General features: G+C 36.3%; 1 protein-coding gene across 1 annotated transcript; it reads left to right on the top strand.

Moving 5' to 3' along the window:
- Positions 1-3,913: 3,913 nt before the first annotated feature.
- Positions 3,914-11,032, top strand: LOC115993802 (DNA repair protein RAD5B). Its single transcript, XM_031117775.1, has 18 exons — positions 3,914-5,050; positions 5,183-5,316; positions 5,535-5,670; positions 5,800-5,853; positions 6,049-6,198; positions 6,306-6,457; positions 6,565-6,649; positions 6,832-7,056; positions 7,314-7,457; positions 7,585-7,737; positions 8,007-8,074; positions 8,230-8,352; positions 8,458-8,557; positions 8,690-8,802; positions 8,911-9,484; positions 9,589-9,660; positions 9,767-9,865; positions 10,732-11,032. The coding sequence occupies exons 1-18, from the start codon at positions 4,073-4,075 to the stop codon at positions 10,852-10,854; spliced, it is 3,483 nt and encodes a 1,160-aa protein (XP_030973635.1). The 5' UTR covers positions 3,914-4,072; the 3' UTR covers positions 10,855-11,032.
- Positions 11,033-12,222: the final 1,190 nt, after the last annotated feature.

Below are 12,222 nucleotides of genomic sequence, written 5' to 3'. Positions count from 1 at the left end.
AAAGCGCGTGAAAAAAAAAAAAAAAAAAAAAGAACAAAACGCAACGCAACGTGAATTAAGTTGAATACAAACACACACTTAGTCTAAATATTTTTAATGAATTTTTTTTAATGGGTTGTGTCATGGGTTATTCGGGTTGAGTTGGGTCAACATGTTTTTACTTCGGGTCAAAAAATTCAAGTTTGGGTCATATATTTTTCTAGTTGGGTCGGGTCAGGTCATCAAATTCTGATCTATTTTACCATGTCTAGCCATGTAAAGGAAAATAAATGAGATAAAGTACATGAATTGGACTTGACTTGCATTAGGCTGGTAAGATTTTTGCAAAAATGGACACCAACTTATATTAATATGAAAAATAGTAACAATAATGATATTTTTCTCAACCCCATAGAATATGAGGGCATTATTTATTTTCTTATATCTATCCTAATAATATTTCTTAAAAAGAAAAAGAAAAAGAAAAAGATTTCTCTTAATAATGGAATGGAAGATGAGATTAATGAGTCACGAGTCATGAAGCATTGGGTACATGTGTCATTTTATTAAGGCAAAAATAAAAAATTGACCCTCTAACTTTCAACATTTTTCATTTCAGTTCTCTAACTTTCAATTTTGTCATTTTAGTTTTCTAACTTTTAATTATTGTCAATTTAGTACTTCGTTAAACTCCAGTTATGTCCCACCATTAATTGAGCCAAAACGACGTCGTTTTGGCTTTTTTAAAAAAAAAATAATAATAAATTTTGGGATTAAAAGAAATTAAAAAAAAAAAAAACTGATATTAAAAATTAAAAAAAAAAAAAAAACATTTAGGAGAAGAGCTAAATGGGCAAAATGGGCAACTGCACCTGAAGGTTAGCTAGAAGAAGAGCTAAAGACAGAGACTTGGAGACAGAAGGGCAGCCATCAGGAGCAAGAGGCAAGGTGTGGAAGATTGGGAGAGAGAGCTTGAGAGACTTGAACAGTATGTTAGAGGAGCTGCTCGACTGTACTTTCTTTGTCCTCTCCGTCAGCTCGTTGAAAGCTCCGACTAGCTCCACCACCATCTTACCTCTAGTCTGCTCCACCAGCGTCGTCGCAGTCGCTACCTTTGCTCTCACCAACTAGGGATGGCCAAGGGAAGGGTATGGATCGAGTATACCCATACCCTACCCGAAACGTTTACCCATGGATACTCGGATACTAATACCCATTATTATCCATACCCAATTCTTACCCGCATTTATTATCCATGGATATCCATACCCTACCCGAAACCCATTTAAGTTTTTCTTTTTAAAATCCAAAAACATTTTAACTTAAAAATTAACCAAAAACTTTATCTTAAAAAAGAAAAAACTAATCAATAACTTTTGAACTTCACCCATCTACGAAATTGAAACACGTGCCCACGAGACTTTTTAATTTTTTCTTTTCATCTCTTTTTTCTTTCATTTTCTTGGCAAACAAACAGCCCTTTGATTTATTTTTCTTTTTTTTTTTCCTTGGAAAAATAACAATCTTTTTTTCTAGGCAAACAATCAGTGTGCTTTGTTTTTGATTTACACCCAAAGTTTTTAGTGCATCATCTAACACATGAAGTATAGTAAAAAATAAGCTTAAAAACAAAATTAATGACTCCAGGTTCGAAAGCCCCAAACGAGTTTCAAATTGACATAACAATCAAATGCACATTGAGAAAGCAAAATAGTGTTTCTTTATATGACAATCGGCAAGGTTTTGGAGAAACCCATTCATGAAATTAAACCCATAAAAAGAAATGGACATCAAGGTCGTACAAAAGCCCCAAGACTCCAAAATTTCTCTTTTCCTTCAAGTTTTTCTTAGCAACCAAACACAAAGAAAGAGATAGAGAGGGAGCAGAATGTATATAAACCACGAACAGTGAGATCGGCAGTGGGTCCACGAACGGTTTTGTCGGCATCTCCAAAGTCTAGATCAGCGATGGCAGGTCTACTCCGGTGATGCATGGTTCAATCTCCTCTAGGTTGAGAGAGTTTATTCGGAGATGGAGAAGACCACCGTAGTGGTGGTGCTGGTGATTGGAGGGATGAGTTCATGGTACTGGGCCATGGAGGCTCGAGTGAGAGAAAGAGAGAGAGTGACAGTGAGGATGGAGGCTTAAGTGAGAGAGAGAGAGAAAGTGTGAGTGAAAGTGAGAGAGTTAGGGTTTTTTATTTTTTTATTTTTATTTTTTTTATGGGTTGGGTATGAATAATATCCATACCCTACCTGATTAAGTTCTACCTATAAAGAACTGGGTATTACCCAAAACATTTGGATCGGGTAGGGTAAGATATCCATTACCCAATGGGTATGGCCATCCCTGATACCAACCACCCACTACAATGACTGCTACGTCGTCAACCACCAGGACCAGTCACTCTTGGGGCTGCCATAGTGGGTGGTTGGTGAGAGCAGAGGTAGCGACTGCGACAACGTTGGTGGAGCAGACTGGAGGTAAGATAGTGGTGGAGCTAGTCGTTGACCACCAGGACTAGTCAATCTTGGATTAATCCGAGGGAATATCGAGTACGAGTGTGAAGATTTGGTAAGGGTATTATCTTGGAGGTTGGGTCTTGTGAGCAAAACAGCTCCATTGATAACAGCAAATTAGCAACAACAATAACAATGTCCACCACTCACTAGTTGCTACCTTTCAGCTACATCGTCGTTCTCTTAAATGTTTTCATTTTTTAATATTAGTTTTTTTTAATTTTCTTTTAATTCCAAAATTTATTTAAAAAAAGAGCCAAAACGACGTTGTTTTAGCTCAATTAACGGCAAGACATAACTAGGGTTTAACGGAGTACCGAATTGATAACAATTAAAAGTTAGAGGATTGAAATGACAAAACTAAAAGTTAAAGGGGTGTTTGGTTTGTGTTTTCAAACAACCATTTTTAGTTTTTAAACAACATTTTACGCATTTTCACCCACATGTATTTCCACAAATGTTTTCAAATAATAATTTTCAGTTTTTAAACACATGTACCAAATGGGCCCTAAAAAACTTAAAAAAAAAAAAAAAAAAAAAGCTGAAAGTTACATAGTCTGTTTTGAATTTTTGCCTTTTATTAACTATTAATTCTCATAGGTTTAACCATGGGCCTTCATCGTACTCCTCGTGAAATTATTGACGGACTGGCCGACTGGTTCAATATTTAAAATAGGCCTTTTTGGAATGAACGGGATTTCTAAATAGTAAGTAGTAAATACCCACAATTTGGGCCAGAATTTATCTTCTGTGTTTTGTTTGATGGCTTGGGCGTAGAAAAAGTATATAGATAGCTCAAAGCTTTTTTACCATTGTTCCCACCATATATTTCTCGTGAAAAATTAACTCCTCCCATTTGATAACCAACAGATCATCAGATCAATTTATCCAAATCATTCCACTAAACACTCAGTTTCGAAGATTTAAACTTTATATTTTGATTATAAAAACTAAAAAGGTCTACTAAAATTAAACTTACTTTCTAGATTAAAAAAATAAAACTTTGTGTTTTTTTTTTTTTTTGGATAAAGATTAGAAAAAATCCTTTTGTGTAATTGAACATTTGAACAATTACTGTTAACCAAATTGTAGCCTAAAAAGTCCTGCTACTTTCCAAAACATTCAAAACGACAACGCCTTAACTTTCGCTAGACATTACACTTCTCCTAAAAGTCCATTGGCCAAAAAAGGAAGGAAATTTTACTTATTCCATTTTTTTACACTCTTTTTCGCGCCAAATCGTGAGAAATCGGTAAACCAAAAAAGGCAAGCAAATGCAAAACCATTAAAAATATTATAAAAAAAAAAAGACCGCGAAATTACCCACAGTAAAAACCTTTCGCGCCAAATGAAATTAGCTCTAAATAGAAAACAGAAGTTACAAAACCATTACTCCATAAGTCCATTACTCGTATTACCAATACCATACCCTCCAAATTCCTCTCTTCTCTGAAACACTGAGAAGCGCCAAACTCTGCCTTTTTGTTCTCTTTCACTATTTTCACATTGTCCCATTTTTTTTTTTCTCAAATCTGATAAACCAAAATAAACCATTTCACTACTATCCCAACTCATGGAGCCTAAACCCATGGATGACATTGATGGTACACTCCAAAACCCCGGGTTATCGGCCCCACCCATTACCGTGAAGCGTACCGTTACTAGTACCGGCGCTCGGATCACAACCCAGATCAAAGAAGACGGCTCCGAGGACTCAGAAGAAGTCAAACCGGTGAAAAGTCTGGCAGGGGATGAAGTTGAGGACAAGGTTGTTGTGAGTGAAAATGTTTGCTCAGATTGTCTTGCTGGCTCAGTAGAAGGCGTTAAGTCCTCCAGAACAAGGTTCGAGGAGTTTATTAAGGCAAATAAGAAAATCGTGTCTGAAGAGGAGTGTCTCAAAACCGAGAGTAAAGAAGAACCGCAAGTAAACAGGGTCGAGGAGGAGCCTGATGTTGGTTTTGACGATAAAAAGAAACCCGAGGATTCGGATAGTGATCGGCCATTAGTACCTGAAAAGAGTGTTGAGGAGGAGCCTGATGTGGGTTTTGAGGCTAAGGTTCCATCGGTACCCGAAAAGAGTTTCAAAAACATGTCTTATAAAGAGCGGCTACAGTTCTGGGGTCATGCCATGTTCAGCGGTGAAGGTACCAATGCACATGAGAAAAAGGTGAAGCCTGAAGGATTGGAGACTGCCCGTTTGGCTAATGAGTCTAAGGCTAATGTTAGAGTGAGAGAAGAGCCTCGATTGTTTGCTGAGAATAAGGTCAATGTGAAAGAGGAATCAGTCCGTTCTAGCTTCTGGTCGAAACCGCAAAATGTGAAGAAGGAAAAGGTTGAAGAACAAAGGGTTAGTGCTGGTTTGGTGGAGGATGGGGATTTTCCAGAGGATCCTGATTGGTTTCTGGTGGGAAGGACGTTAGTCACTGCGCTTTCGACCACTAAAGGAAGGAAATTGGTGGACAATGAGATCGTTAATTTCACTTTTCCTTCTCCAAATTCCAGATATAATATGCAGTGGATTGTTCGCTTCTCAACCAAACGGTCCGGAGAGGTATACCCGATTTACATTTTCATTCTACTATCTGGTTTGCTGTTTTGTTTTGGTTTGTTTGGAGTTTTTGGTTTATGTTTATTGGAGTTACAGAGTTATGTGTTTCAATTTTTTTATATGTTAAATTTTTAGATTGGTCGGCTTCCAATGGAGTGGGCAAAATGTGTTGTTCCACTTGTGTGTTCTAATAAGGTTAAAGTACTTGGACGATGTGTAGCTGCACCAGCAAACCTTTCTTTGATGCAAGAAATAATGTTGTATGTAAGGTAAAGTCCTAATTTTTTTTTTCTATTAAATTTGTACTCTTTACTATTCTACTCATTTTGCAAGCCAAACAATTAAAAAGATGAAAGCTTTCTGATGAAATGTATATAGATATAGTAGATGAAATTGATTGGTTTGATGTTTGGAAGCTTTCATAATCCCCATTCAATTAATGGATAATTTTGGTGTAAATGAAATGCATTAATAATACGCATGGCAGCTTTTATATTCATCATTCCATATTCTCGGATGGGGTCGAGTCTTCGTGGAGGCTAGATGGTTGCCGTAGCATTGACTCTACAGTTTATCCTCTTCTCACTCTATTCAACTTGCTGAAAAATAAACCATTTCAGAAGGTATCCTCAAGTCTGTTTTTTCTTGATTATGTTACAATTCTATATCAGCACACTAGTCTCGTGATGGCATTTATATTCACTGTGTGTCTTTTATGTTGCATTAATAGTGTTTGTGTTTGCTTCAATCAGGCTGACTTTACTCCGGCAGAACTTGATTCTCGGAAACGCCTTCTAAATCTAGAAGTATGTATGATTGTTCTCATTCTTTTATTTATTTATTGATTTTCCAATATATGCATTAGTGTTGCTGGCTTCTCATCAATTTCATGCATGTAGAGATGCACTATCCAAAAGAAAAGAAAAGGATAATATGTACTGTATCAGGAATGTAGACAGTCACATGTCACAAGCATAAATACTTTCTGTTTATCATAACAGGGTGATTCAGAAGAAGCTGCATCTATGTTGCCTATTGTGAAGCGTAGAAAGGGTTGCCAACAATTTCCAGAACAAAACAAAGATGAACAAACCATTACAGAGTCATCTCTAAATAAGCTTATGGGTGCAGTAGACGTTTATAACTTGGAGGTAGACCAATTTGAGCGTTTATCTTTTAATTTCATAATTTGGAACACATATTGTATGAGAATTCATTAATTTGTCTCTTTTGATTATTTTCTCTTGTAATTCTTTAGGAGATGGAACCCCCAAATACACTTTTGTGTGATCTTAGGCCGTACCAGAAACAAGCTCTCTACTGGATGTCAAAATTAGAGCAGGGAATTGATGTTGAAAAGGCAGCAGAAACTCTTCATCCATGCTGGTCAGCCTATCGCATATGTGATGGGTATGTAACTTTAACTTTTAACTTTAAGACATTTCTTTTTTGTTTAACAAATATTGTAGCCCCTTGGTTAAGTCAAAGTTGTAAAGTAACTTGTCTGAATTTTACAGAAGGGCTTCCTCAATATATGTGAACGTTTTCTCAGGGGAAGCAACTACAAAATTTCCAACTGCAACACAGATGGCAAGAGGAGGGGTGAGTTCTCTATTATCCTTCTATTCATACTTGATTAGATTTTACACATTGCAGCAAATGACTTGTTTCACATTTTCTTCCCTTTTTCTCCTTATCCCTTTGTTTTGTGGGGGAAGGGACGAAGGGTGAGGATGTCAATATTGTCCATTTGGTTTATTTCTAACTTATGAAGTAATTATTAGATATTAGCTGATGCAATGGGGCTTGGGAAGACTGTGATGACAATTGCTCTAATACTTGCAAGACGAGGCAGAGGATGCCCTGATAACGAAGAGCTTGACACTGAAACTGCAGATAATGCTCAAATTACAAAGAAGAGGAAGATAGATTCTCATATAAATATCTCATCTAAAACAAAAGGTGGCACTCTCATTGTTTGTCCCATGGCATTGTTAGGACAATGGAAGGTGAATCTCCTTACTATTATGTTTATTCAATGAAGAATACCCCTAATGTGATGAAGCCTTAATAATTTTTGAAGTCACACTTGTTGGATGTATGTTTTACATCAATTGATGATGCCACTAGGTTGAAGAGTGGAAAAAAAAAATGCTTGTAATGCTTCCTTTACTAATTACTGATACTTCAAACACCAAATCCTGAAATTTTACCTCACCTGTAACAACTTGGTGATATGTCTTATCAATTCTATTAAAAATTCCAGGATGAGCTTGAAACCCATTCCGAGCCAGAAAGTATATCCATTTTTGTTCACTATGGTGGGGACAGGACCAATAACCCAAAGGTGATCGCAGAACATGATGTGGTCTTGACAACATATGGAGTCTTAACTGCAGCTTACAAAAGTGTAAGGAAATCCTTTTTTACAGCCGTGTCTATCTACTGGAATTCCCTAATATCTATTCTTAGGTTGTATATTCATTTATCTTTCACTTCACTTATCTTTTAAAGGGAACTTTGTATGTCTGAAACAGGATGCAGAGGACAGCATCTTCCACAAGGTCAGCTGGTATAGAGTGGTTTTAGATGAAGCTCATACCATAAAATGCTGGAAGACTCTAGGCGCTCAGGCTGCCTGTGCATTGTCCTCGTGTTGTCGGTGGTGTTTAACAGGAACCCCTCTTCAGGTTTGAATTGTTTAGATATACATTTATGTTTGTTTTCTAGATAACATCATAATTGCATGGGCACATGAAGTCCTTGAATCAAATAATATGGTGCTCCCCTTCCCCCAAATTTTTTTTTCTTCAAATAATATACTGTGAATTTTTAGCAGTTTTTTAAAGTTATACACTACATCAAAATGATTGATCTTTTAACTCTAAAGTCCAGGAAGAGGAATACTCACTGGCATATCATTTTTTTAATGAAATCTTTTTGCCATCACTTGTTGCAGAATAATTTGGAAGACCTCTACAGCCTTCTATGCTTCTTACATGTTGAACCATGGTGCAATTGGGCTTGGTATGATAAAACTTGTTCATTATTAACTCTCCAAGCGTCGGTTTAGTTTACTTATCAAAAAAAGTTTATGTTATTGATTGGGGTATAAAATGTAATTTTTTAAGCTTATCTAGGGTGCATTATTAGTTGTTCATTTGGTCTTCTTCTTGATATAGGTGGAATAAACTGATTCAAAAGCCTTATGAGAATGGTGATCCAAGAGCGATGAAATTGATCAAGGCTATTTTGAGGCCGTTGATGTTGAGAAGAACAAAGGAAACAAAGGATAAAGAAGGAAGGTGATCACCCATTTCTCAATTCATTTGTATCTGTTTTCCCCCTTCTATCATCATATAGTTTGTAAAACTTTGTCAGCATTGTGACTTTTGGTGCTTTCGGTTTAGGCCCATACTTGTTCTCCCTCCAACTGACATTCAAATCATTGAGTGTGAACAATCAGAAGCTGAACATGACTTTTATGATGCCCTTTTTAGGAAATCTAAAGTAAGTTGTCTTAGTAGTCTTATTAATTTTGTTATTTTGCACTTAATTACTTAGAGTTGCTTTGAGTGGATTCTTAGCCTGTTAAGCAGAGTTCTTATCAACGAAAAAGCTTACAATCTTCTATGAAAACAGGTCCAATTTGACCAGTTTGTGGCACAAGGCAAGGTCCTCCACAACTTTGCAAATATCCTTGAGTTACTACTACGATTGAGACAGTGTTGCAACCATCCGTTTCTTGTTATGAGGTGATGAATTTTGCAAATACCATGAGCTAATTGTCATCCCATGAGTTTCACATCTACAAGTTTTTTCATGCCTATGTTTCTAATAATTCTTGCTTTGAACATATACAGTCGAGCTGATTCACAAAAGTATACAGATCTGAACAAACTTGCAAAAAGGTTCCTGGAAACTAATACTGATTCTGGCACAAATCAGACTGTCCCAACTAGAGCATACATTGAAGAGGTTGTTGAGGGTATACGGAAAGGTGAAAATATGGAGTGCCCCATATGCATGGAGTTTGCAGATGACCCTGTGCTCACTCCTTGTGCACATAGGATGTGCCGGGAGTGTCTCCTCTCAAGCTGGCGGACCCCAACATCGGGGCTATGCCCAATTTGTCGGCAATTGCTAAAAAAGACTGAGCTCATAACATGCCCAACAGAAAACCAGTTCCGGGTTGATGTTGAGAATAACTGGAAGGAGTCTTCAAAGGTTTCAAAACTCTTGGATTGCTTGGAACAAATTTGTGAGTCAGGTTCTGGTGAAAAGAGCATTGTTTTCAGTCAATGGACTTCATTTTTAGATCTCCTGGAGATCCCATTGAAGAGGAGAGGAGTTGGCTTCTTAAGGTTTGATGGAAAGCTGGTGCAGAAGCAAAGAGAGAGGGTCTTGAAGGAGTTCAGTGAAACCAAAGACAAAATGGTAAGCAGTTATTTCGACTAGAATTCTTCTTTTCTGCTTCTTTATTTTTTACTGTTAGGTGGTTAAAATCTTATTACTGATTAAACGTTTTTTAAACGTTCCAGGTATTGTTAATGTCCCTGAAAGCTGGTGGTGTAGGTTTGAATTTAACTGCTGCCTCTCATGTATTCTTAATGGTACATTTTCATCTATGCTTCTCTGATGATCACTTTTACCTTTTTTTTCTTCCAACATACACAGGAATCTTCCCTTCAGATTAATATTGTTGTATTTCATATGTAGGATCCTTGGTGGAATCCTGCTGTAGAGGAGCAAGCAATAATGCGAATTCATCGCATTGGACAAAAGCGAACAGTTCGTGTTAGAAGGTTCATTGTTAGGGTAAGTTTTGCTCAATTATTTTCGATTTCAAGCTAAGAAGCATGGACACTTCAGAGCCCCTCATAGTGTGGTGTCATGTTGTGTATGTGTCCAAGTTTGCATTTTATGTTATCTTCTCCTGCTCTGTGGTCAAATCTTAATCAAGGGTTGAAGAATTCTATAATGACTGTCTTGAGGATTTCAACTTGTTCATTGATGAGATTCAATCTAATGTAGAATATTTAACATTCGCACCAAATGAAGATGGGTCTAATAGAGCCCACCCCCATTAGGAAATTAACTGGGCTAGGAGGCCTAGGATGTCCTGGACTACTATAGCTTCTGCAAAGCATAAACTATTAGACCTCAAACATGTTTGAAGTCTTGGGTGAATGTCTACCTGGCCATTGTACAAAAATTGGAACACTTGGCCAGTGTAATTCTGTAGACCTAAAACAAAACAGGCATTTTAGTTCAAACTATTATTTATAAGACCAAACATTATAAATCAGTTACTTTTTCTTATTGATTTGTGCTTTCTTGACAAAAGTTCTTCAAGGCTCCATTATTACTTTAGTGGTTCAATGTTACGTGACATCCACTTACTTGAGTTGTGTCCTTATCTTTTCTAGAGTCTTAATCCAGTTAAGCAAAGCCGGCATTCAACTAGTTCGTTCATGTTTCTAATTAGAATGTTCGAGTTTACTTTTAAGCTTTTGAATAGGCTATTTATTGAGGCTAACTATTAATACGAGTTCTCAGTATTTCCAAAGTAGTTAGTTGACCTTGTACTAAATCAAATTGTTTTGTGGCAATTTTGACTTGTACAATGGTTTTTGTCAACTAAAAAATATATATATAATTTGGGCTTGGTCAATGTGACACAGGACACGGTAGAGGAGAGAATGCAACAAGTCCAGGCACGAAAGCAGCGAATGATTGCAGGAGCCCTCACAGAAGAGGAGGTTCGGACGGCTAGGATTGAGGAGCTCAAAATGCTCTTCAGATAAATTCTTTTAATCTTAGTCATTAAGCTATAATATTAATATTATTATTATTATTATTATATCGGGTACATCATGAAATATATTTTGGTGAGCAAAAAGCAAGCTCTGGAGGGCTTTCTTGTATAGTCTGCTTTTGGAAATGCCCAATTTTGTCAAACTTTCATTCAAAAGCAACAAGAGAGAAAACATAAGATAGTTTCTTGCAATATTTTTTTTTCCTTTATTTCTTTATTTCGTTTGACGCGGAAAATAATTCTACCTCACATGAAAGTGAAACTAAATAAAAGAAGTTTATATATAATTTTTTAAAACTCATAAAATTTTTTAAAATGAGATAATTTTTTTAAAATAATTTTTAAAATATAGTTCTCTTTTTAAGGGAAAAATTATACTACATTCTAGTTTTTTTTTTTTTTAAGAATACTAAGTATTTTTAACACACACGAAAAGAGAAAAATTTTTTTTAAAGAAATTTACGGTTGACAATACCCCTCAATAGTCTCACAAGAACATTTACCATGAGCATGGACCACACATTTAGATCCTTTTGACTCAAAAAAATAACGGTTTGAAAAAAATTCCATAAGTTGTAAAATATGTTCTGCAAAACCTATTAATATACTAATAATAATAATGAGCTACTCTTTTTGGATCATTGAGGCAAATTTGAGTCTCATATGATATGATCTGTCTCTCCTTGTTTCAACCGTGAAAAGTGAATACGATTTTGCCAAAAAAGAGTATTAATATATAAAAATTATAAATGGTACCAAAAAAAAAACACTGGAATATTCTAAAAATGATGCATGTATCTTTGACCACCGAATGGTACTAAAAAAAATCCGAACGACACGACAACGGAGATAACATCAAATGAGGGGCCAACCACGTGTCGATCATATATTGGTCCGATCGAGGTTGAGGACTGACCACGTAACTGGGATCTCAGCCGTTGGATTTATTGGAGTTCACCGAATCTAGACCGCGTGTGTCGCGTGTGTAGAGAGACGTTCAAACTTCAAAAGTCATAAACTGCTCATATAAAGATTTGATAAACTAACGTCTGTTTGAAGCGTAAATAAAAGAGTCAAAACCCGGAGGTGTGTGTGACAGTGTGAGTGTGAGTAAGGGCAACGTTTTACAAAAACTCCCCCCACGGTTTTGGTTTTGGTCGGTGGGTCCCTTTAAGAATGCGTCAGAAACGCACCCAACCCAACTCAACCTTAGCTATTATTAAGAAGAGATTTGTACAGATTTTTATTACCATTTTTTTTATTATATAATTAATAAAAAATTGTACTTCGAACAAAACAAAACAAAGTAACAAACCATTAATTAACTAACTAAAAGGAGGAGTTTCAGGTGCCACAG

The sequence above is a fragment of the Quercus lobata genome, chromosome 6, assembly GCF_001633185.2.
Source record: "Quercus lobata isolate SW786 chromosome 6, ValleyOak3.0 Primary Assembly, whole genome shotgun sequence".
Taxonomy (NCBI): domain Eukaryota; kingdom Viridiplantae; phylum Streptophyta; class Magnoliopsida; order Fagales; family Fagaceae; genus Quercus; species Quercus lobata.
The sequence above is the reverse complement of the archived record's forward strand: the minus strand, read 5'-3'. Positions and strand labels throughout refer to the sequence as shown.

What these genes read in the sequence shown, in the direction of transcription:
- LOC115993802 (XM_031117775.1), top strand. Translation starts at nt 4,073, where the DNA reads ATGGAGCCTAAACCCATGGATGACATTGATGGTACACTCCAAAACCCC. An exon ending in ACAAAGGATAAAGAAGGAAG is followed by an intron (nt 8,353 to 8,457) that starts GTGATCACCCAT and finishes CTTTCGGTTTAG; the next exon opens with GCCCATACTTGTTCTCCCTC. An exon ending in TTAGAAGGTTCATTGTTAGG is followed by an intron (nt 9,866 to 10,731) that starts GTAAGTTTTGCT and finishes AATGTGACACAG; the next exon opens with GACACGGTAGAGGAGAGAAT.